The sequence below is a fragment of the Microcaecilia unicolor genome, chromosome 13 (assembly GCF_901765095.1).
Source record: "Microcaecilia unicolor chromosome 13, aMicUni1.1, whole genome shotgun sequence".
Taxonomy (NCBI): domain Eukaryota; kingdom Metazoa; phylum Chordata; class Amphibia; order Gymnophiona; family Siphonopidae; genus Microcaecilia; species Microcaecilia unicolor.
In genome coordinates, this window is record NC_044043.1 from 52,340,774 (window position 1) to 52,366,016 (window position 25,243).

Below are 25,243 nucleotides of genomic sequence, written 5' to 3' on the forward strand. Positions count from 1 at the left end.
TAGTGGTTAGGGTGGTGGACTTTGGTTCTGAGGAACTGAGTTCAATTCCCACTTCAGGCACAGGCAGCTCCTTGTGACTCTGGGCAAGTCACTTAACCCTCCATTGCCCCTTGTAAGCCGCATTGAGCCTGCCATGAGTGGGAAAGCACGGGGTACAAATGTAACAAAAATAAAATAGATACTATTGGAGATTCTACATGGAATGTTGCTACTATTGGACATTCTACATGGAATGTTGCTATTCCACTAGCAACATTCCATGTAGAAGGTTGCGCAGGCTTCTGTTTCTGTGAGTCTGACGTCCTGCACGTACGTGCAGGACGTCAGACTCACAGAAGCAGAAGCCTGCGCAGCCACATTGGTGGTGATCTGCAAGGGCCGACTTCTACATGGAATGATGCTACTGGAATAGCAACATTCCATGTAGAATCTCAAATAGTAGCAACAGTGGAGGAGTGGCCTAGTGGTTAGGGTGGTGGACTTTGGTCCTGGGGAACTGAGTTTGATTTCCACTTCAGGCACAGGCAGCTCCTTCTGACTCTGGGCAAGTCACCTAACCCTCCATTGTCCCATGTAAGCCGCATTGAGCTTGCCATGAGTGGGAAAGCACGGGGTACAAATGTAACTAAAAAAAAATAACTACCCTATTCACTCTCTTCCTTCTTCTTTTCTTCCCTTCCTAATCGCTACACATTACTAACTGTATTTGATCTGATATCCTGAAATGACAATGTTAACAAATCTATGTAAGCCACATTGAGCCTGCAAATAGGTGGGGGAATGTGGGATACAAATGCAATAAATAAATAAATAAATAAATAAATACACTGTGTCCGGAAAAAAAGCGAGCCCCCTAAACATTTTGCAATAACAACCGCAAATCTGCACTGAATTAATTAAAATTTTTATGTGCACAAATACATCTATTTCAAACCATGTTGTGTGGTTTTGTAGAAATGCATCTCAATGCTAGAGATGCCAAATTTTAAATAACACTACCCAAATGTTTGCGTTTGTAACATAGTTAATGTCAACCTGAACAGTCTGAATGTTTAAATCTGATCTTTTAGTGCCACATGCTTTTTCAACTCTGAGCATTTTAATTAAAACTCGATCGACTTTTGACATTTTATCAATATGCAATAACATAGTAACATAGTAGATGACAGCAGAAAAAGACCTGCACGATCCATCCAGTCTGCCCAACAAGATAAACTCATATGTGCTACTTTTTGTGTATACCTTACCTTGATTTGTATGTGCCATTTTCAGGGCACAGACCGTAGAAGTCTGCCCAGCACTAGCCCCACCTCCCAACCACCAGCCTCTAGTTTCCTTGCCTCTGATCTTCCCCTCTCTGATCACCATCTTATAACTTTCACACTTAAATCTCCTCCCTCCCAGTCCCATCCTATCTTATCTAATTTATCTAGGAATCTTCACGATATTGACCCTTCATCTCTATCCTCCCATGTTTCAAACCTCCTCTCTACTGTGGCACCATCCACGTCTGTCAACGAGGCTGTTTCTTCTTACAACAATACTCTATCCTCTGCCTTAGACACTCTTGCACCTTTGATGACCCGCCCTATAAGGCATACAAAACCCCAACCTTGGCTGACTTCTAATATCCGCTACCTACGTTCCTGTACCTGCTCCGCCGAACGCCTCTGGCGGAAATCTCGGGCCCTTGCTGATTTCTTACACTTTAAGTTCATGCTGACCTCCTTCCAATCTGCTCTTTTACGTGCCAAACAGGATTATTATATCCAACTGACCAACTCTCTTGGCTCTAACCCTCGACTTCTCTTCACCACATTGATCTCTCTCCTCAAGGTGCCCCCTCCCCCAACTCCCCCTTCATTATCTCTGTCCTTTCCTGGTTCTCTTCCTACCTCTCCCTCCGCACCTTCAGTGTTCACTCTGGTGGATCCTCTTCTACTTCTATCCCTCTGCCTGTCGGCGTACCTCAGGGTTCTGTTCTTGGTCCCCTCCTCTTTTCTATATACACTTCTTCCCTTGGTTCATTAATCTCATCCCATGGCTTTTCCTACCATCTCTATGCTGATGACTCCCAAATCTACCTTTCTACTACTACTACTACTTAACATTTTTAAAGCCCTGATATCTCACCTTGCATCCAAACCAAAGTTTCAGCGTGCTTGTCTGACATTGCTGTCTGGCTGTCTCAACGCCACCTGAAATTAAATATGACCAAAACCGAGCTTCTCATTTCCCCCCCCCCCCAAACCCACCTCCCCGCTCCCCCCGTTTTCTATTTCTGTTGATGGCTCTCTCATTCTCCCTGTCTCCTCAGCTCAAAACCTTGGGGTCATCTTTGACTCTTCTCTCTCCTTCTCTGCTCATATCCAGCAGATTGCCAAGACCTGTCGTTTCTTTCTTTACAACATCCGTAAAACCTGCCCCTTTCTTTCCGAGCACTCTACCAAAACCCTCATTCACACCCTTGTCACCTCTCGTTTAGACTACTGCAATCTGCTTCTTGCTGGCCTCCCACTTAGTCACCTCTCCCCTCTCCAGTCGGTTCAAAACTCTGCTGCCCGTCTCGTCTCGTCTTCCGCCAGGGTCGCTTTACTCATACTACCCCTCTCCTCAAGACCCTTCACTGGCTCCCTATCCGTTTTTGCATCCTGTTCAAACTTTTTCTACTAACCTATAAATGTACTCACTCTGCTGCTCCCCAGTATCTCTCCACACTCGTCCTTCCCTACACCCCTTCCCGTGCACTCCGCTCCATGGATAAATCCTTCTTATCTGTTCCCTTCTCCACTACTGCCAACTCCAGACTTTGCGCCTTCTGTCTCGCTGCACCCTACGCCTGGAATAAACTTCCTGAGCCCCTACGTCTTGCCCCATCCTTGGCCACCTTTAAATCTAGACCGAAAGCCCACCTCTTTAACATTGCTTTTGACTCGTAACCACTCGCCTCCACCTACCCTCCTCTCTTCCTTCCTGTACACATTAATTGATTTGATTACTTTATTTTTTGTCTATTAGATTCTAAGCTCTTTGAGCAGGGACTGTCTTTCTTTTATGTTTGTGCAGCGCTGCGTACGCCTTGTAGCGCTACAGAAATGCTAAATAGTAGTAGTGGTAGTCCCGCCTCCCACCACATCTCGGATGGCGTTGGCGAGTAAGTAATTAATGTTGGAACAGATTTGTGACACAGTTTGTAAAAGAAAATTACAAGTCTCTTAAACTGGATGAAGGATTCCAATGTAATTTGGCATCAGTGACACAAATAGATGTCACTTTGTGTATGTACAATTTTAATTAATTGAGAGCAGGTTCAGGGTTGTTATAGTAAAATATTTAGGAGGAGTCACCTTTTTTCTGGACACTGTGTGATTCTTTAGATTACATTGGCTACCGGTTCAGTACTGAACCTAGTTCAAAATTCTGTCTTGCTCATACGCCCTATTATTCTGGCTAACCCAGTTTACCTTACCCTCTCAGATCACTTGATTCACATTGTTATATTTTACCAGCTCCCAGACAAGCACACTTATGAATTCAGCGTTTTTATTTCCTTGCACAGAAGCTATGAAATACTCTCCACCTTCGGTTCTATCAGAACCAGTGTTAAAGCAATTCAGAAGTCAGCTCAAACCACATTACTTTAGAATTGCTTTTGGTGTGCAGCATGTGGGTGCAGAGCTGGTGGTGGCAGTGGCATAGCCAAGGGTGGGCCCAGGCCCACCCACTTTGGGTTGAGGCCCACCTAGTAGCAGCACACCTATAGTGTGGCTGGCAGGGATTCCCAAGCCCCACCAGCTGAAAACTCCCAACAACTGTCCCTCCTGCATACCTTGTAAATAGCAGATGGCATGCAGGTGAGACAAGGAGAGACCAAATCACCTGTAGGACAGGGAGGGGTTCTTCTGCCCACCCATCTTGGGTCCAGGCCCACTCAAAGTTGGGTGTCTGGCTACGCCCCTGGGTGTTGGGAGGCGGGGCTAGTGCTGGGCAGACTTCTACAGTCTGTGCCCTGATAATGGCAGATATAAATCAAAGTCAGGTATACACATAATAAAGCAGCACATGAGTTTATCTTGTTGGGCAGACTGGATGAACCGTACAGGTCTTTCTCTGCCGTCATCTACTATGTTACTATGACATGAATGTTAAGACTGGCAGATAAAATATGGATGCTTTAATGTCTTCTCTAACTGCAACATGTGTCCTTTACTATAGTCTGGTAATGAGTGTCTGCCTCTCCTTTCTTTTGAATGTTTATGACTGTACACCGCTTCGGTCCGTGCATCGATTTAAGCGGTATATCAATAATTGAATAAACATGCTTGCAGTCTCCCTGCAATCTGCAACGTTACCTTTGTATGTTAATTAGGTAAGATTAAGAAGAAGTAAAGAAATCCACAAAGACTGAATAAACGCTAGGATGCAGCCTTCTATTCTTCTAGGTGGTATCCAAGCTCACAAGTTACAAAGTATCTGCATGTGTAGCGAAGAATTATTATTATTACAATATTGGGGGTACTCGAGCACCCACGAGGTTGGCACCTGTGGCCCCTACATTCCTATGGAGGAGAAGGGGGAGCAGTCCTCTCCTCACTCCCGCATCCGCGTGGGGCTGGGGTCAGTCGGTCCTCGTATGGCGTCACATCATCACGGGTTGACCCCCCCCCCATCCGCGTGGGGTGTGGAACTGTCCATCCTCTCCCCTTCCCGCATCCGCGTGGGGCGGGACATCCTATTCCTCACTAGAGCTCGCGCGCAGCAGCTGGGGGTTGGGGCTCCGGACCCGCCCTCCTCCCGGCCAGAGAGGCGGCTGCGGCTGCGCAGGACGGAGGCGCTTCATCCAGTCAATAGTGCCTGCGGTGTCGTTCCGGGCGCCGTTTGCTAGCGGGTCGGACAACGATGCTGCACGTCCTGGCGCTCGGCGCCCTCTTCTTCCCGGGGCTCTTCCTGTTGGCCCGAAGATGTGTTCGCAGGGCGCTGCCCGACTGGACGGTGGCGGACTGCTCCCTGATCAGCACCCGGTAACTGCGCTCAGGCTTTAGGGAGGGACGTGGATGCTGTGTTGCTGGTGGCGGGGTGACCCATAGGCGGCCCGTTGTACGTGTCTGTGCGCCCCTCTGCTTCTGTCCCACATCTCCCGCATGCATCCCACTTGCAACTTCTTATCATTATTGGAAAAAACATTTGGTGCTATTGCATTTCAGGTTTGTATCTTCTGTTCAGGCTGTGCTGGCTACTGTTTCCGGACTGATCGTGGTCTCTTCTTGTAAAGACGTGAGGAATGACAGGTAATAACCAAGACCTAGAGCAATTAGTTTTTTTTACGAACGTCGTGGTAAAAGGAAAAGCATTCCCCAAATAGAAGAAATAAAGGCGAAGAGTATGGATGACTTTTTGCATGATTCCTATACTCAAAAAAAAAAATGAGGCGTACGTATCTTTGTAAATGTACCCAATAAAAAAGTAGAGGATGTGAATGTTAGCAAAGCAGCACAAGTTGAGTTCAGCGGGGAGCTTTCCTGAAGGTGGCCGTGTTCTAGCCACACTTCCTTCACAACGGATTTATTTTGGTATTTAGGTAGCACTGTACAGCAAATTTAGATTCAGTTACGAGTGCTATTTCTAAAAAGCTTAGTCTAAGTGGACGTTTTAGGCAACTGGGGATAAAACTACTTGCCTGGGGTTACAAGAGGAGCTGTGGGATAGGAACCCTGCTCTTTTGGTTTTTGATTCATTTCTATGACCATCAAGAGTCTGCTTGAAGCTTGAAACCTGTGAGCAGTAGGGCCAGTGATTGAGGATTCAAGCATTAGGTACTGCCAATCTGTGGATTTTTGAAAAACATTCACAATTCAGCTAGGCCTGTAGGCAACTAGCTCAGTCACAAAATATGCTAGGCACTATAGCACTGCCACTGAGAAAGAGAGAAGGTGAAATTCACCTTTGCTCTAAGGCTTCTGCTATCTACCACTCCAAGAGAAGTTCAGAAAACAGTTGGAGAGGAGTCAGGCGAGAACATTCTGACATCACTTCATTAGCTACTGCTCAGTACAACTGGAGAAGGCGAACAGTGGTATCCTTGAAAATATTTCTAGGCATTTCTGATTTGGCTGCTCTGCTGACTTGATAGGAAGGAAGAGAAGCTGCAGTGAGTAGTAGTATTTTTTTTTTGGGGGGGGGGGGGCATAGAAGAGGCAACAGGAATTTATAGGGTTGGAGGGAAAATCTAGCACCGAAGAGAGAGAACTCATGAAGGGAGAGTGTGGAGGAGGGAGGGCAGGAAGTAAAGCACTTGGTAAGAGCTTGGGGGGTGAGGGTAGAAGGGAGAGAGTTGAGGGAAGGGACTGGGGGATGAGAACCGGGGTGGGGGCTGGGGAGAAATTGGGGAAGGGGCTGGGGGGGGGGAGAAAAAGAGAGAACTGAGGAATGAGCTAGGGAGAGGGCATGCACACGGGAAGGGACCATGGGGGAAGCAGGGTGAGGGGTCAGTACTTAAGAAGGAACCAGAGGGGACTGCAGGAAGTAAGAGTATTTTGGAAGGGGCTGTGAGGGGGAAGAGGGCGGGAAGGGAGGAGTTTCTATATAAAAAGAGAGGCTGCAGGGAGAAAGGGAGAGGGCCAAGAAAGGGACTGCAGGGAGCAGAGGGAAGGAGAGAAGGCACAGGAAAGGGCCATGAGAGAAGGGCAGGCAGCAAAGGATCAAGGAAGTTGCCACAGAGGGGGACATAACAGCTGAAAAGCAACTCAGAAAGGGGCCAAGGGTGGGGAAAGCAGGACAGGTGGGAAGGCACTTTGGAGGAGATAATGGTGGGAAACGAGTAGGGAGAGAGAACCTCCAAAAATCATGAGAGATGGAGAGAGCAGAAAGCCAGAGAGGAGAAAGGTCAGCAAAACACACAATAATTTTTATAGCCCAGCATGTATATAATGTTTGTGGCAATAAAGTACCTATGCACCACCAAACCCATAAGTTCCAAAGGAAAACTTGCAGGCTGGTGGTTACAAAGTTCTCTGGTGGGAGAGCCTGAGAAGAAATGAGACCATGCTGAAGAGCTAATCTTGTTGGGGGATAGATTAGTGAGGACAGCTGTGGGAGAGATACTGGGTGGGTGGAGAGAGATTTGATTGGGAGGAGGTGGAAAGGAGGGACTGGTGGGATAAAGTGGAGGGGGGGGGGAAGAGATGGTGGGGTAGGAGCTGCAAGGTGAGAGAGGATTATGAGGAGGAGATTGATGTGGAGGGCCTGAGAGTACTGGGGTGGTCCTGAGCAGAAATGAGGAAGGAGAGACCTATGGAGAAGGGGCTAGTGGTGAGAGAAACTTCTGGATAGAAGGGGTAAGGCGCTACTTGACACAGGGAAAAAAATGGGTGGGGGAGATAAAGTGGAGATGTTGGGAGAAGCAAATTTAGTGCAGAAAGAATGAGGGTCCCTACATTTTTGGATATTGAAAAGGGGTCCCTGCATCCAAAAGATAGGGGCAAAAGGTTAGAAAATGCTGTCTGTCTTTTTGCAGATTGTACTGTGGCCTTGACGTACTAACAGAGAGGGAGAAGCTGCAGAGGGAGGGGGATGTGGAAATGGACAGAGAGCAGGGGGGACTTCTGCCTGCTTGGGGCCAGCTATTTGCTGGGCAGTGCCACTGAATGTGTACTAACTAGCCACTTGGGAGCCAGGCCGCACAGGGCTGTAACAGGAGGACAGTCAGGGAGGAGCCAGCAATTGTCGGTGCCGCATAGCTAAGCAGGCATATAGGACTGCACAGCTCTAACTACATTGGCTTGGCTGTACCAGTGCCAGCACCAAGTATAGTCTAGCACCCATGTAACTTCCTGGTACCGGCCTGAAGTGTTCAGTTACCCCCACCCCCTCCAGTCCTTTTTCCCTCTCTTCCACTCCCCCAGAACAGGAACACAGTGACTCCACCCCCACCCTATAGCCAGCCCCACCCCCTCAGGCTTACCCTCTAAGATCCCTGGTGGTCTAGCAGTAGAAAGGGCAAGAGCGATGCTTCCCCTTCAAAATGGCTGCCATGACCTCTAGCGGCAATCTGCTTCCTATCTAGTGAAGCCCAGGCATTCAGTGCTAGTGCCTGCACATAGGTATTTGAATATGTGGGTCTGACTTACAGCCAGATGATCAGAATTAAATGTGGGTGCTAAAGGCTATTAGCGCCATACTAGCTCCTCTGCTGCCGCCCCATGATCAGAGCCCCTAAGCATGTGAAGCTCCTCCCAGAATGCAATGGGCAGGGCTGGGTGCCGCCATTTTTGAGGCAGCGCTGATGGAAAAGGAGTCTATCTCCCGCCTCCAACAAAGGTACAGAGGGCGGGAAAGAAGGCCGCTAGACCACCAGGTAGGGGAGGGATTGATTTGCAGCCCACTGGGCCACCTGGACTTTAAATGGGGGAGGGGGGGTTAGGTTGGAGACCCATCGGATCTCCAGCCTCCCCTGAACTTGTGTCGTGGGGGGTCATATCTCTGATCATAGGGGCGGTAAAGCCCCATGGCTATTTTTAGAGCACTGTTTGGAACAGCGGGGGGGGGGGGGGGGGGGGGGGTTCGATCATCTGGCCATTAGTCGTCTGACAGTAATCGTTTAAAAAAAAGGATCACTGAATACTGACTGCTGCTTTTCTAATCTTGACAGTGTCCTGTTATCTCTCTTTTGTCATTTGTCTCAAATGCATCACCCTGTTTCCCCCCCCCCCCCCCCCCCCCCCCCCCCCGCTCCTTTTATTTTACAGCTTTGGAAGCAGACTCAGTGGTTGTAATGGAGCCTATAATTTGCTTAGATATTTTGACACTCATCCTTAGCTCATTCTGCACTGACCTTGCAAAAGGAACAGCAGTTCCCAATGCTGCTGACAAATGTCGTAAGTTAGGCTGATCACAAGGAATCGCCTACACTTTGTTTGCCTTTACCATATAGGCTAAAAGTTGTGGTTACAATTGTATATGACTATTTTGGAAGCTGATTGTGAAAGTAACAGCTGAATTCAAATGCCAGGAACTGGGACAGTCTCTTGACTAAGACTCTGACCTACATTTAGTAGACATTGGGGCTATTTTCAAAGCACTTATTAAAAAGTACCGTAGTAACCTGTTGAGCCCCAAAGTCTTTACTAAGAGCCAAACTTTTGGGGCAGCTGCTCGTGGCCTTTTGACTTTGCTGATCTTGTGCTGTGTTTACTACCTAGTGACTTTCTCTGCTGCTAGAAGTCTACTTTCCTGGAATCTCATTTTTCTTCTACTGGCACTAGAAAGCTACCGTTTACCAGCTGTCTGAGAGTTGGCATGCTCTCTAGATGTTTGTCTGAGTCAACAGAGCAGCATGCCTCTTTTCTGCTTTTATCAGCTGAGGAATTGATCAAATGCTTCCTTGTCACAAGATACTAAACAGCTTTGGCCTCCCTAAGCAAAAATCTAAGGGGAGCTTTCTGCAAAATGGACCCCTAAGGAGGCTAGGAGCAATGGCTTTTTCTAAAAAATGTTTCCAGTTCTGCTCATAGCAGCATTGGCCGAGTCGAAGTGACTGATCTCTGGAAAGCAGGGAGCCACAAGAGCAGAGCCGCCTCCTTTGCTGAAAAGTGATGATACTTGATGTTTCGAAATCTCAGAAATTTGCAGAGAGACTGAGCAGTTTTTCAGGTTGATCTCTGCGTAGGCCAGACATCTTGGAGGTATTCATGGTTTGGGGAGTGATTAAAAGTCTGCTGACTTAGGGAGCTGATAAAATAAGCTAGCGTGGCAGGTTACTTTTGATTTTCCTACGCAGAAAGGGTTTTAACATAATGTACAGTAAAACCATTATGCAAAAGGGCAGTGCAGCCGGCCTGCAAACCAGACAAATCGAGAATTGCTCCCTTTTAGCATGGAATCTTGCAGAAGTGGCAAGGTCATCTGAGGTGGTGCAGCACCGTACCTCAGAAGACTCGTGACCCAAGCAGGCCCAATAGATATCCCACCCGAGGCTATTTGGACCTGGACACTCTAGCCTAGGTACCTGACATAGAGAAGCCCTTGCCAGAGTACCTCCATATAGCAATTCCCCCCTTGTCTAGGGAGGTGTCTAGCAATGTCCTGTTGGTTTGCTGTCATCTTGAACTTCGCCAGTGCCAGACCCCCAGCAGTGCATGAGGATGCATTACTAGGGGTCAGCCTGCCAAATAGAGTAGCTTTCGTACTGGGAAGCATTGCCTTATTTGGTAGACTGACTCCTAGTGGTGCCTGCTGACATATACTGCTAGGGATCAAGCACCATCATCAGGGCCGGTCTTAGGCAGAGGCGACCAAGGCGACCGCATAGGGCTCCGCGCCTAAGGGGGCCGCAGTGCGCCTCAACTCTGCCTCGCTCGTGCCTCTGCTCCGACCTCCGCTGCTGCTTGCCTTAGTCGCCTGAGATGATCCCCATTCCCGCAGCTCAGCCGCTCTGCTCCTGCCACCACCGGCGCGGCGCCCACTCCCGGCTTGGGCCCGCTGAGCCCGCCGTCAGCTCCCGAGTCCCCGGACCCCGGCGACTAACTGAGTGATGCCAATGAGCCAGCCCAGGCAGCGACGGCCCCGCCCCCAACGGTGACGACAGTTGCAGCGCGATGGCTCACCTCCAGGCTCCAGCTTTCCGCTCAATGTCCCGCCTTCTGATGTATTTCCTGTTTCCGGACGCAAGGGCAGGAGTCGCTGAGCGGGAAAAGCTGGAGCCTGGTCGGAGGTGGTGAGGACGCGAGGTGAGCCATCGTTGCTGACGCCAACAGTTGTGCACTTATGCCAAATCGAAATCGGATTCCATGCAGGCAAGAGATCAGGAGAAGTGTCTCTCTCATCTAATGACGCTTGCAGACGGTGCAAGGGTTGGAAATGTCTGCCTCCCTGAGAGGAATTTGGCCCAGCAACATTAGTTGCTGGAGAAGCTGAGCAAGTAAGATCTTCTGGCTTGGAAGAGGCTGTTTCTAACATATCTGGGTTATTTTCATATAGATCTGCAGATATTTCTCCTGATAAAAATTTGGATGGCAATAGCAGATTTAGCTAAAACACTGCTTCCAGTAATTAATGATATGACACCTCGAATTAATCATTTGGAAGCTAGACTGCAATCACAGGAAGAAAAGATTACTAAGCTAAAATCTGAGCATGGAAATCATGAAGTAGCAAAATCTGATATAAAGTAGGTACAATCAGTTGAAACTATTTAGTAACTGATGTGGCTACTTGCCTCTCTGGTTTGATGGGTTACAGAGTAATAGGAGAATTTGAAAGTACTGGATCTTTTCTTAATATTTTTCCTTTATTCTCCTTTGTTATGAGAATTGGAACTACTAATTATAGTGGACTTGAACTGAATAATTTCTGGGGAGGGGAGGTTTCATGATAGCATTGTGCTTATTATTTCAATCAGTTTTTTTGTACAAGTTTAGCTTCATTTGTCTTTGAAATTTCATAAATAAAAAAATGTTCTAAAAATGGAATAATCTTAATGGGGCGGGGCTAGGGTCTGCATAGGGTCCAGCACTTGCTAAGACCGGCCCTGACCATCATTTTCCAAGATGGCAGTGGAAGCAGTAGGATGCTGCTAGACACCTCCCTGGACTAGGTAAGTAGTATTAGTCCATGGGGTTACCACCAGGGCTGTGGAGTTGGAGTTGGAAGTAGTTTTGGGTGGAGTTGGAGTCGGTAAATTTATCATGTTTATATATATATGTATATATCTTTGTCCTGGATCTAAAATACTGGTAAATATGTTATATTTAGCAATACTTTAAATCCAGAACAAAAAAATGTAAAGTCTAATATCAGTAGGAGTCGAACAGTAGAAAAATAGACGTCTGAGTTGAAAGTTTGGTGTACTGACTCTGCAGCCCTGGTTACCACAGTTTGGAAGCTGCCTGGCTGAGGGCCTCTCTGTGCCAGTGCCTGAGCCAGGTGTGCCCTGAAATAGATTGCCCTGGGGGTGGTGGTGGTGTGCAGAGCCCACTGGAAAACATTTTGTGGGGTGGGCAGTAGGAGTCAAGGGGGACCTGGGGCGACTGGGCCACCAGGGTAGAGATCAGAAATAGGGGTTGAGGAGTCTGTGCCCACTGCGTCCACAGGGATTTTTCACTGGACTGTTTTTTTTTTTTTGGGGGGGGGGGCAGAGAGAGAGAGAATCTAGCAGCTGTGCAGGAACCAATAATTGCTCACATGCTGACAGGAAAAGAGAAAGCAAAAACTATTTTGCTCCATGTGAAAAGCAGCAGCGTGTTACTGCAGTAGTCTGGTAATTACACAGGAAGGCACACTCTGATTTCCTGGTTGGGCCACTCTTTTCTTCTTTTAGGTTGCCCCTCATGAGAGCAGTGATCAAGATCAGTGGACTTGGTGTGGAGGCTTCAGTGGGTGTGAGAAGGGGCTCAAAAGCTTTTAAATGAGTATGACAGACTGAAGTGAGTGAGACTTGTGAGCATGCTGATTACAGGGATAATGAGCAGTGTTTAAGCGTTGTTGTTTTTGTCAAGGTTTGGTTCTGAGTGTCCCCCCCCCCCCACCTCACCGTCCTTCACACCAGGAGACCATCTGATTCGACACACATCAGTATGTCAAATTCCCATCCCCCTGTTCTCTCTGCTTCACATGCTTAGATTCACTGCCCTTGAGATGATACGGGATTCATGTCACCGTTGCAGACTTTGCTACCCTCTGGTGTCCTCTTCAGATGTTTTCAGTTAATTATTTCTTGATTGGGAGATCTTAAGTTTTCCATGTTTATGCATTATTTAGTATACTGCCTATCGAGGTCTAAATGACTAAAATCAAAACTATAAATTAGAAGAATTCCATTCATATAGGAAAGTCATAGGAAGAGTGGAGAAGAAAGTGAGTGTATAGTCCAGGGTTTCCCATCCGTATCAACCCCCCCCCCCCCCCACCCTCCTGGTTGGTAGAGCCTAGTTGGGGATTATAGGGAGGCATCATGAAAGAGGAAGGTTTTCAACTAGTTTTAAATTTGAATAGCTCCGAATTGAAGTCATCCCCAGCAATACTGCTTAAATCTGTTCAAACCTGTTCCACATGAAATAATGAGGCCACAGATTTATAAAAATGACAGTGAGAATTCAGCCAAGTAGGGCTGCAGTACACATTTTGGCCATGATATTGCAGAAGTACATGCAGTCACCATAGGGTAGACTGTAACACTTAAACCACTAGACTAAAGTGTTTCTTGTTCGTTGTTTTCCTCCTAGGCACTGGTTGACCACTGCATACGTGTGGTTTCTAATTCCATACATTTCTTATGATACCTACGCCATGTATCTGTGTCACTGGTACAGAAGCTTAGAGAAGGAGAATGTGGATGGAAAGAGACTCGTCATGAGAGCAGTCAAAAGTTTTGTGCAGAAGGATTTCCTGTTGTTGGTACATCACATGGCAATTCTCACCATTCTTGTGCCCATCAGCCTGGTAAGCACAGAACAACATGTTTCATGACCATTTGAGGTACAGGTAATATAAGTGTGCCTGGGGTTTCACTCTCTGTTCTGGACTAAAAATCAGCAAAAAAGGACACTTTTTTGACAGTTCCTCCACTTTTCCCTTTTGTATCTCTGTTTAGCAAATTTATGATCATTGCATCATGGCTTTGACATATCAAGATTTTATTATCAGGGGATTCATACTTTGACTTGAGCTAATACTGAGAACTACTACTACTACTATTTAGCATTTCTATAGCGCTACAAAGCGTACGCAGCGCTGCACAAACATAGAAGAAAGACAGTCCCTGCTCAAAGAGCTTACAATCTAATAGACAAAAATAATATAGCAAGCAAATCAATTAATGTGTAGAGGAGAGGAGGGTAGGTAGAAGCGAGAGGTATAAGTGGTTACAAGTCAAAAGCAATGTTGAAGAGGTGGGCTTTCAATCTAGATTTAAAGATGGTCAAGGAAGGGGCAAGACGTAGGGGCTCAGGAAGTTTATTCCAGGCGTAGGGTGCAGCGAAACAGAAGGAGCGAAGTCTGGAGTTGGCAGTAGTGGAGAAGGGAGCAGATAAGGATTTATCCATGGATCAGAGCGCATGGGAAGGGGAGTAGGGAAGGACGAGTGTGGAGAGATACTGGGGAGCAGCAGAGTGAGTACATTTATAGGTTAGTAGAAGAAGTTTGAACAGGATGCGAAAATGGATAGGGAGCCAGTGAAGCGACCTGAGGAGAGGGGTAGTATGAGTAAAGCGACCCTGGCGAGACGAGAACTGTTTGATTTGGAATCCTCCTGTCCAAGCAAGTGGAAATATTGGCAGTAAAGCTATTAAGGGAGGTCTGGCCCCCTGGAAAAGCCCAGTTCATGTTCCACCAGAGGTAACTTCAGTCTTTCAACCTACCAAGAAGATAGAGTGGTATTTTATTTATTTGTTGTATTTGTACCCCACATTTTCCCACCTATTCGCATGCTCAATGTGTCTTGCATGTTGCCGGAGAGGTGTTGGTAGACTCCGGAGTAAACAGTTACAAATACAAGGTTAAGTAGTGGTAGGAAAAGGTTCATGTGGTGGGACCACATGATGGAAGTCAAGAGCAGATGGATTTGTTGGGGATCATAACAAATTGTAATGTTGTGGTGTCGCGAAATACATGTTTTTATGTTGGGGCGGGAGGATATGCCTTTTGAAACAGGTGGGTTTTTAGTCTTTTCCTGAATTGGAGGTGATCGTGCGTGGTTTTCACAGCTTTCGGTAGAGCGTTCCACAATTGTGCGCTGATGTAGGAAAAATTGGATGCGTAGATAGATTTGTATTTTAGTCCTTTGCAGCTTGGAAAGTTGAGATTTAGGTATTTGCGAGCTGAAGTAGTTGTGTTTCTGGTTGGTAGGTCAATCGAGTCTGTCAGGATCTTTAAAGCAAAACTGAAGTATCCAGGTCTGGACATCTCAAGTTCCACTAGTATTTTAGAACAGAATCTTCCAACATAGAGCCTGTCCTAAAATACATTCAGGAACAGATATGTCTGCACTTGTTATGTGCAGCTGGAGCATCTGTTTCACAATTATCAACAGGCATAAAATGGTAGCATAAATGTGTATGTGCCGGTATGTCAGAACATATATGTGCATGTGCTGGCACATACACGTGTATGCAGTGGCAGCTCTACCAGGGGCAGGGGCTAAGCTCAAGGCATGTTATTTGTAAAGTTAAATAAGATATAAGGAACTGGTGTAAGTCATATATGCAGTCTAACACATCAGACTTTATTTGCAATAAATATTGATAAAGTTTTGTGATCTGTCAGATTGCATATTGTATTGTAGAAGCCTCATCCTTCTGCAGCATTCTGGGTCAAATTCAGATCACAATTATTCTTTCCATCCTGTTTTTTCCTTCAGTTTTGTTTAATATTCTGCCCAACCATCAGTTCAGGACGAATTACAGAATAAAATATTTCAAAAGTTTCTCCACATAATGGATATCTAACATGCAAAATATAAAATAGTTAGTGTGATATAAAATAGTGTGTCTGAAGCTTTGATTGTGAGTTTTGTGCTTTGTTGTTTGTTTTTGTTTTCTTGTTGAAATAAAAGAAATATATAATATATATCCTAAATACTAAACTCCAGTTTTCACCCTTAACAACTTCCCTACATAGTCAAATACTTTGTTAAAAAAAACAAAAAAAAAAACATGTTTTGAAACAGCAATGAAACATAGGGCCATGTTTACTAAGGTGCGCTACCGTTTTGCATGCGCTAAAATTTAGTATGCGCTAATGGTAGAGACACCCAAATATATTCCTATGGGTGTCTTTAGCATTAGCGCGTGCTACAAACCGTAGCGCGCCTATGGTGCGGCTTAGTAAATAGGGCCTATAATTTGGATATCTCTCAAATGACCTGGAAGAGAGTTCTGTAATTCAGCCCCTTTACCCAATAATTTCTGCTGTTCTATACCTACCTACCAATTGAAGAGCATGTCTCGATTAGTCTAATTAGTTTCAAATCCTGAATAGATTGTACATTTCTGTGAGGGGTGTATATTGTCTTAGAATCTTTTAGGTAGCCGAGACTTAAACCATAAAGAATTCCTTTCCAGCAGTGGCAGCCAGTGAAGTTGAAACAGACAAGGTGTCACATGGTCATATTTCCTCCCCCCCCCCCCCCCCCAAAAAAAAAAAAAAATCAAAAATCCACCCTGTTATAACTTTTGTTTGTAAAATATTTTATAAGTGCAGCAGGGTCTTTGATGCACATTTTACCATGGGTTAGCAGTATACTTTTCTCTTAGTAGAAAGTTCATGCACTGTGGAGTATGGCCTTCAGGTCTGCTCTCTTAGGCAGGCCTGGGCCATAGCAGCTCTAGCATGACCTAGTATTTACCATGCCGACACTGCTAACTTGTTCAGTTAGTCAGGTGCTGCTGTTGCACTGCCAGTTTCATGTTTTTAAAGTTCCTTGCACCTGCTTTTCTTTTGCAGTACTTTCGCAGAGATCTTGGAGATTTCTTCGTGGGCTGTCTCTTCCTGGCAGAGTTGAGTACACCGTTTGTGTCACTGGGCAAAGTTCTGATCCAGGTGAGTTACAAGCAGATGTGAACTGGTGTCCACCTCTTCTCCAGTATGGTATTTTAAAACAGAATACTATCAGGTCAAAGTTCAGTTATGTTTTATCTAGGTTATGGCTGCAGTTGTTGCCAAAAATACCTTAGTTGGGCCTATCTGCAGATACTCATCAGCACTCTCTGGACAGAGCTGCCAGATGTCCTCATGGATCACCTCGGCGGTCTCTGGATAGAGCTGGGTCAGTCAGTGGGCACAGTTAAGTTACCTGGTTAGTTATCCATATAAAGTTAGGACAGCAAGAAAATCTATCCTAACTTTACCCAGATAGTGGATTAAATATCAGAATTTAGTTCAGCTGTGGAGACTGTGTTTTAAAACTGACCACCCTGGCTAAATATTAACCTTTATGTGAGTGGAATGGTTTACCTATATCCATCAGAACAGAATCACATTATTTATCCTTTCATAAGAAATGTAAAACCATTTTTTTATTTGATAAATTTTGTACAATTTATGTAAGGTTTAGGAATTATTTTTTCTTTTTTTTTATTCGTATTTTCTTTTTGTTTTGTTTTAGTTGTAATTTCCATTGATTATATTGATTTAGGGACCCTTTTACCAAGCAGCGCTAAAAAGTGGCTTACGGTAGCCCCAACGCAGGGCTTTTATTTGATATTTATATCCCGCAGTGCCCATGTGCTAACCAATTAGCATAGCTGCACTGTCTCTCCGCTCATAGCTAAGTTCCCAGTACGCACCGATCCCGAAATTATCTAGGGATGCCTGAGCACCCCTGTGGTAGTGCATTTTAACCTATAGTAAGCATGGTTAGTAAAAAGACCCCTTAGTTTGATTATAAACCGCCTTGGAACTTTTTGTTGGGATTAAGCAGTAAACAAGTTATGTATTCTAGTGCATTTTAAAACCATTTTTATTTGTCCAGTCCAGCCACTTACTCCATCTGCCTTGTACTTTCAGCTAGGCTGGGAGCCATTCTAGCTGGTTTACAGTGCCATCCACCTTCTTTCCCAGCTTCCCAGATCTCTCACAACCCCTTAGCCCATTAATTTATCCCCCCTTCTCATTCTATCTAGGAAGCAATAGGCGTTTCCTTTCTAAGCTTTGCACAGAAGGGCTTCTAGCCAGGTAGCTGGAATCAGCTGTTCCACAGTGACTGGGAGACTCTTCCCATGTGTGGCACAGCGTCTCCAACCTTGGCTGGAATGAAGAACTTGTTTTGGCCATCACAGTTGGGTTTCCATTTTAATAGTGCCAGTAAACATGTTCAATGTTGTACAATTGGTGCTGGCATCCAGGTGGGAGAAGTCCCTTCCCCTAAAGTCTATAGTGTAATTCGGTGCCTGAAGCAATGGGAAACGGTGACTTGACCAAGATCACAAGGAGCATCAGTGGGATTTCAACCATGGTGTCTCTGGTTTTCACAAAGAGCTGCTACCAAGCTTTTAGGTTGGCCTGTAGATTTAACTGTAGATTAGATCAGGGGCTTTGAACCCAGTCCTCGGGACACACTTAGCCAGTCAGGTTTTCAGGATACCCTCAATGAATATGCATCAATAGAACCAACTTGGGTAATGTCCATATTAAAAAGGAGCTGGTTTAGCCATTTAAGGAAGATCATGATTGGGTTTCTTAGAGACATTTTAATGCTAAGGTTCAGTATGAATACACAAAATGATGCAATGTATAAATAGATTTTAAATGTTTGATATAGGAATGAATATTAAAGATTAGTGTTTATCTGGATTTTCAAAAAACATGTGACAAAGTACCTCAAGAATGACTCCAGAAGAAATTGGAGAGTCATGGAATAGGAGGTAGCGTTCTTTTGTGGATTAAAAACTGGTTAAAAGATAGAAAACAGACAGTAGGGTTAAATGGTCAGTATTCTCAATGGAGAAGGGTAGATAGTGGGGTTCCCCAGGTTTCTATGCCGGGACCGCTGCTTTTTAACATATTTATAAATGATCTAGAGATGGGAATAACTAGTGAGGTATTTAAATATGCTGACGACACAAAGTTATTCAAAGTTGTTAAATCGCAAGAGGATTGTGAAAAATTACAAGAGGACCTTATGAGACTGGGTGTCTAAATGGCTGATGACGTTTAATGTGAGCAAGTGCAAAGTGATGCATGTGGGAAAGAGGAACCCGAATTATAGCTATGTCATGCAAGGCTCCATGTTAGGAGTCACGGACCAAGAAAGGTATCTAGGTGTCGTCATTGATGATACGTTAAAACCTGCTCAATGTGCTGCTGCGGCTTAGAAAACAGAATGTTAGGTATTATTAGGAAAGGAATGGAAAACAAAAATGAGGATGTTATAATGCCTTTGTATCGTTCCATGGTGCGACCGCACCTTGAATATTGTGTTCAATTCTGGTCACAGCATCTCAAAAAAGATATAGTGGAATTAGAAAAGGTACAGAGAAGGGAGATGGGAATGGGATGACTTCCCTATGAGGAAAGGCTAAAGCAGCTAGGGCTGTTCAGTTTGGAGAAAAGACGTCTGAGGGGAGATATGATAGAGGTCTATAAAATAATGAGTGGAGTGAAACGGATAGGCGTGAATTATTTGTTTACGCTTTCCAAAAATACTAGGACTAGGGGTATGTGATGAAGCTATAAAGTAGTACATTTAAAACAAATCGGAGAAAATTTTTATTCCCTCAACGTGTAATTAAACTTTGGAATTCGTTGCCAGAGAATGTGGTAAAGGTGGTTAGCTTAGTCGGGTTTAAAAGAGGTTTGGGTGGCTTCCTAAAGGAAAAGTCCATAGACCATAATCAAAATGGATTTGGGGAAAGTGCACTGCTTATTTCTGGGAGAAGCAGCATAACATGTATTGAACTTTTTTGGGATCTTGTCAGGTATTTGTCACCTGGATTGACCACTGTTGGAAACAGGATGCTGGGCTTGATGGACCTTTGGTCTGTCCCAGTGTGACAATACTTATGTGCTTATAAAAAATTATTTTGAGTGGTCACTCAATTTTATTGCAATGAATATGCATGAGATAAATTTGCATACAATGGAAGTAGTGTATGCAGATCTGCCTCTTGCATATTCATTGTGGCTATCCTGAAAACCTGACTGGTTAGGTGTGTCTTGAGGACTGGGTTAAGAACTTCTGGATTAGACTCTGTACTATCTTTCAAATTTTAATATTCTAAAATGTTTATTTTATTAGACATAACATTCCCCTCCCTCCAAGTCACAGATTCAGTACCCAGATACACGATGATGAAATCTGGAAGTTTAACGAAGTGTCAAAGGGTGTTCCATAAATTTCAGTTATGCTGCTGTAGACCTGAGTCATAAAAGTTTGGGCAAGATTATAAAAACGGTTGTTCCATTTGTACTTAGCAGTTAAATTATTAGGTGATGTAATCACTCAGGAGGGGTGATGAATACTGAAATCGAGTGAAGTATTGGCAAGGTATTTTGTTGTTTAACACATTAGTTCCCAAACCTGGTCCTGAAGGCACCCCAGCCGGTCAAGTTTTCAGGATACCCACAATGAATATTTGAGAGGGATTTGCATACACTACCTCCACTTCATGCAAATCTATCTCATGAATATTCATTGTGGGTATCCTGAAAACCTGGCTGGCTGGGGTGCCTTCAGGACCAGGTTTGGGAATCACTGGTTTAACACCTCGAGATAGTCTTGCAAAAGACTAAATCTCAAGAAGGAAGATGAACATTTTTGAATGTACTGGTGTATCTCTCTTGAGACATGATATAACAGTTATAAAACAGTAGCTAAAGCATTTTGTCAGGTTTTGTTTGGCTCTGTTTTTGAAGAACTGATCCCTTCAAATTATCAGCACAGTGTTAAAAGGGATGTTAATCATGTCACATGTCTTTCCATTTCGTTAACAGCTGAAGCAGCAGCACACACTCTTGCACAAGGTGAACGGTGGCGTCATTTTACTGACGTTCTTCCTCTGCCGCATCCTCCTGTTCCCGTTCATGTACTACGCCTATGGAAGACAGTATGGGATTCCCTTGTACAAAGTACCTTTCAACATTCCTCTGCACTGCAATGTAGCCAACGCTTCCATCCTGGCACCGCAGCTGTATTGGTTCTGCCTCATTTGCCGAAAAGCTGTGAGACTCTACTCCAGTGTACAGACCAAGAAGGTTGGATAATGATCTGGTGAGCAAGAAGAGGGTCTGTATCCCTAGATCACTAATAGCAAAGGAATGTTTAACATCCAGGGAATACAATGTGCCAACCTGCACCGCTCATGCATTAAAGCAGTTTTATTGATCACATATCCTGGTTGCTGCGCAGGGAACACAGTGTTAGAAAAACAAAACTTCAGAAGAACTTTTATAGACTTATCGTTAAAAGGGCACATTTATAAACATTCTGATTTTTTTTCATATAATTATGTGGGTGGGGATCTTTAATTCTCTGACCACCCAAGCAATATTTTGTGAACAGCTACAGAGTGGAGAATTCAGCAGTATTTCCTGATTCATATTGGACTTGTTTTGGGGACACCCCCCCGCCCCCCAGAGGTTATTAGGGTTGACAGCAGAGTTCTGATTGTAAGCAGCTGTAATGATTGTTTGCCCATACCATGTCAGAAAAGCAAATCACTTCTCTTCTAGGGGACATTGGAGGTGATCTCGATCTCAAGTTTCCTGCTAATGTTTATCTCCTGTTGGTTCAAAAAGGGTCTTTTATGATCATCTGCTGCTGGATTAATTGCACTGTTTGGCTTGTTTATGTTTTTTTTTTTCCATTTGATCCTCTACTGGTTTACTATGTGAACATAAAAATAGCCAAACTGGGTCAGACCAATGGTCCACCTAGCCCAATATCCTGCTTCCAACAGTGGCCAATCCAGGTCACTGGCAACATTCCATGTTAGACTGTGAGAGGCGTAGACTCTGACACATGTTCCTTCAACCTAATGCTGACCCTCTGGGGAGAGAGAATCGGATCTATAGGTCTTTTTCAAAAGTGTACTGTGCAAAATGCAGAAAGGGTTTTCCCCAGGTTGAAACTTTAGAAGTTGTGACCATGGACTGGGGTGGTGGCTCAGTGGAAGTGTTTCGCAGAAACCTTGGGCTGCACTCTCAAATCAGGTCTGTTACTCTCAGGCCAGCCAGCGGTCACAGCCCCCAAGAGGAGGGTTGTCTGTACTTAGTGGTGACACCAAGTGGCTGGACTTTAGGACTGGTCCATGACTGGGCTATAGATCCAAATTAGCTGCAAATAAAGGCTCATTGTGCTGCAGTTCAACTGAGATGGAGCTATGGAGAAATGTAAAAGGAGGAAAATTAACACTTCTATATGTGTTCATCTTTAAGGTGACTAATAGACACTGCACTGTGTATGTGTATATATGTGTATGTATGTTTATATATATATACATTTTTTTTTAAGTTTTTGAAACAAACTTCAATGATAGACAAAATATATAATAACTACAGGAAATTTGGTAGTAACATTCACATTTTTTTTATTTATGAAGTTCTTAGAAACCTGAGTAACTTTTAGGATATAGTGATTATTTTAAAACAGTTGAGCCTTCTGTCTGTACCATCTTGAGTGTGAATTTTCTCAATTCTGTGTTTGCCTAGCAGTCAGGTTTTGGTTTTTTTTTTTTTCGTTCTTGATTGCTGGAAGAAGAACCAAACCTGGGCCCCCCCAGCCATCTTGTTTCTCTTGCTGAGTTTTCAAAAACTAGCAACTCTAGGTTTTTACAAATATCCATGTGGCTAATCTCTAGACTTATCTGGAGAGGGGCTGCTGCTAAACATTAATTGAATGTCAGACTTGTAAAGTTTTAAGATTGTGATGGTATTATTATCCAAGCCAGACCCTTCAGTCTCATTCCTTCTTTGCAATTCGCCTGACATGTGGAAGTGTGAGCTTGTGTGTGATTTCTGTTGTGGCCCTGGAATATTGGAATGGGTTGCCTGCTGACATTTTGAGAAGCGAGGTTGATTTATGTATCTTTCAAAGAATGTTGAAAGCTGTTTGTTATACTATGGCTTTGGTAATGTTATACAAACAAAGGAAAAAAAATCCTTCTTCAGAATAGTTCAAACAAGAGAAAGACGGAAGGAGCCAAACCCACAAGTCAGGATGTATTGCAATGGCTCAATGTATTAACAAGAACAGTTTTCTAGCAACAGATAAAAACGTCTTCTAGTAACGCATAAAAATTAGGATACAGAAGGTACTTCAAATTTGGAGATGACCCAACAGTAAAAAAAATTCTTCTTGTTCAGGGATCCTAATGTGAAGTATATCAAATGCATATACTCTACCATGTAGCAGTTTAAAAATGTCACTAGAAAGCTCAAGTTGATGAAAAAGCTCCCAACATAGACTGTGTCTATCTCAGTAATGGCATGAAACCTGAATGAAAGAAAACTGGCGTGTGTAACGACTGAGTCATTGCAGTGGCATAGCAAGGGGGGGGCGGGCAGTCCGCCCCGGGTGTCAGCTCAGCGGGGGGTGCTCCCTGCCAGCTCCCCCCCCCCCTCGGCGCATCGACACCCCCCGACCAGCTCCCGCACCCTACCTTTAAAAAGAATATCGGAATCCGAGGCGCAGCGCCTTGCGCCTGCCCTGCACGTAAAAGAAATGTGGACCGTCGGGCCTTCCCTCGCTCTGTGTCCCACCCTCCGCTGACGCAACTTCCTATTTCCGCAAGGGCGGGACAGACAGAGCGAGAGAAGGCCCGACAGTCCACATTTCTTTTACGTGCAGGGCAGGTGCGAGGGGCTGTGCCTCGCCTCGGATTCCGACATTCTTTTTAAAGGTAGGATGCGGGAGCTGGTCGGGGGGGAGGGGGGATGTCATCGTGCTGCACCGGGGGGGGGGGGTGCAACGGCGAACCACCCCGCCCTGGGTGGCAGGCCCCCCCCCCCCCCACTATGCCACTGAGTCATTGCATTACGTCCTGACTTGTCAGTTTGGCTCCTTCCGTCCTTCTCTTTGGTGACGTTATGTACTTTGTTTTAATGCTGACTTTTATTTGTATTGCGCTTTTATTAGTTATTTACTTCTGTCTTTTCGTTGTGGAATTCTCTTCCCTCCCTATTCAATCCGAGCAAACTTTTAACATGTTTGAACTTTTATTGAAGACTTGGTATTTTTGAAGAAAAAAAAAAAAGAGATGTTTTTCTTTTTTTCAAAATGGTTACATTTGCTATTCAGATTTGAAATTGAACAAAGAGAAAACAAAATAAGGTAATTTAAGTAATGAACTGACTTTTTTTTATAATAGATGGTGTACAATTTAAATTTGAGAGAGCTTTCAGATTACTGGGTATTACTCTGGATTGTAGGTTAACGATGGAAGATTTTTAAATTTATTTTTGTTACATTTGTACCCCGCGCTTTCCCACTCATGGGGGCTCAATGCGGCAGGCAATGGAGGGTTAAGTGACTTGCCCAGAGTCACAAGTTGCTGCCTGTGCCAGGAATAGAACTCAGTTCCTCAGTTCCCCAGGACCAAAGTCCACCACCCTAACCACTAGGCCACTCCTTCCCTAAATTAATCATCTTGTGAAAAGCTCCTTTTGGATTATGAGGAAATTGAGAAGAATACTTAACTATATACGACAAGAACAATTTAGTCTTTCTAAGCAAATTGGGCTACTGTAGCATTGCATATTTGGGCATTCCTAAGAACTTACTGAAAAGATTAGACCAGTGGTTCCCAAACCTGATCCTGGAGGCACCCCAGCCAGCCAGGATTTTGGGAGGTCCACAATGAATATTCATGAGAGAGCTGCATGCAGTGAGGCAGTGCATGCAAATCTCCCTCATGAATATTCATTGTGGATATCTCGAAAACCTGACTGGCTGGGGTGTCTCTAGGACCAGGTTTGGGAACCACTGGATTAGACAGTTCAAAAATGCTGCAATTTGTTTAATCTATGCCGTTAAAAAAATCTGATAGGCTAACTTTTTTGTTATTGCTTTTCACTGGCTTCCAGAGGAGGTGAGAATTTTATTAACATTTAAGATCTTATACAGAATGATACCTCAGTGTATGCTTTTGCTTATATGCAGACCAATTATTATTCAGTGTTACATATCTTAAAATCTAATGCTGCTGTCATTTCCAAATCCAAAAGACATTTAATCTAAGTGAATGTTTGTTTCTCTCTTTTCTTAAGCACCTGGGCTATTCTGACTGAAGAAATTACTTATAACAAACTTTGATATTTTTAAAAAAAGTGATCAAAACCATTTTATTTCGCACATATGTTTTGGCTAGATAGTTGTGTATTAGGTGTATATTCTAAGTCATTTATACTGTTTGTGACTTCCTAGATTGGTGATGTAGCTTCTTTACTTAGAACTATAGTTGGTTAGAGTGGAATATAAAAGCTGTAAGTGTTTCTCCCCAGCAAACAAAGCTCCAATTGACCGTGTGCACTGAACCCAAACCAGAAGCTGGGAACAGGGCCGCCGAGAGACTGGGCCGGGCCCGGGGCAAGGCCGTCCCCAGGACCCCCGCTGCCCCCTCCATTCACCACCGGGCCGGGCCCCCTGAATTCAAATCACAGCGCCTCACCTCATTCCATGTGAAAGCGCAGCAGCGGCAGTCTGCAGATCTTGCCTCCCTTTGGGCCTTCCCTCCCTGTGTCCCGCCCTTGCGAAAGTTACTTCAGACAAGGGCAGGACACAGGGAGGGAAGGCCCGAAGGGAGGCGATCTGCAGACT

The 25,243-nt window shown here is 44.6% G+C and overlaps 1 protein-coding gene across 2 annotated transcripts in view; it reads left to right on the top strand.

Moving 5' to 3' along the window:
- The first annotated feature begins 4,766 nt into the window (after nucleotides 1-4,766).
- Nucleotides 4,767-25,243, top strand: part of TLCD3A (TLC domain containing 3A) — a 29,565-nt gene continuing 9,088 nt past the window's right edge. The window contains exons 1-5 of one of the 2 annotated variants that reach the window (XM_030186290.1): nucleotides 4,767-5,021; nucleotides 5,205-5,288; nucleotides 13,218-13,434; nucleotides 16,435-16,530; nucleotides 20,422-20,698. In XM_030186290.1, the coding sequence (XP_030042150.1) occupies nucleotides 4,900-5,021; nucleotides 5,205-5,288; nucleotides 13,218-13,434; nucleotides 16,435-16,530; nucleotides 20,422-20,691 (789 nt within the window). In that variant the 5' untranslated portion in view covers nucleotides 4,767-4,899 and the 3' untranslated portion in view covers nucleotides 20,692-20,698. The remainder of the gene's footprint in view (nucleotides 5,022-5,204; nucleotides 5,289-13,217; nucleotides 13,435-16,434; nucleotides 16,531-20,421; nucleotides 20,699-25,243) is intronic. The other variant, XM_030186289.1, reaches the window with a different exon arrangement.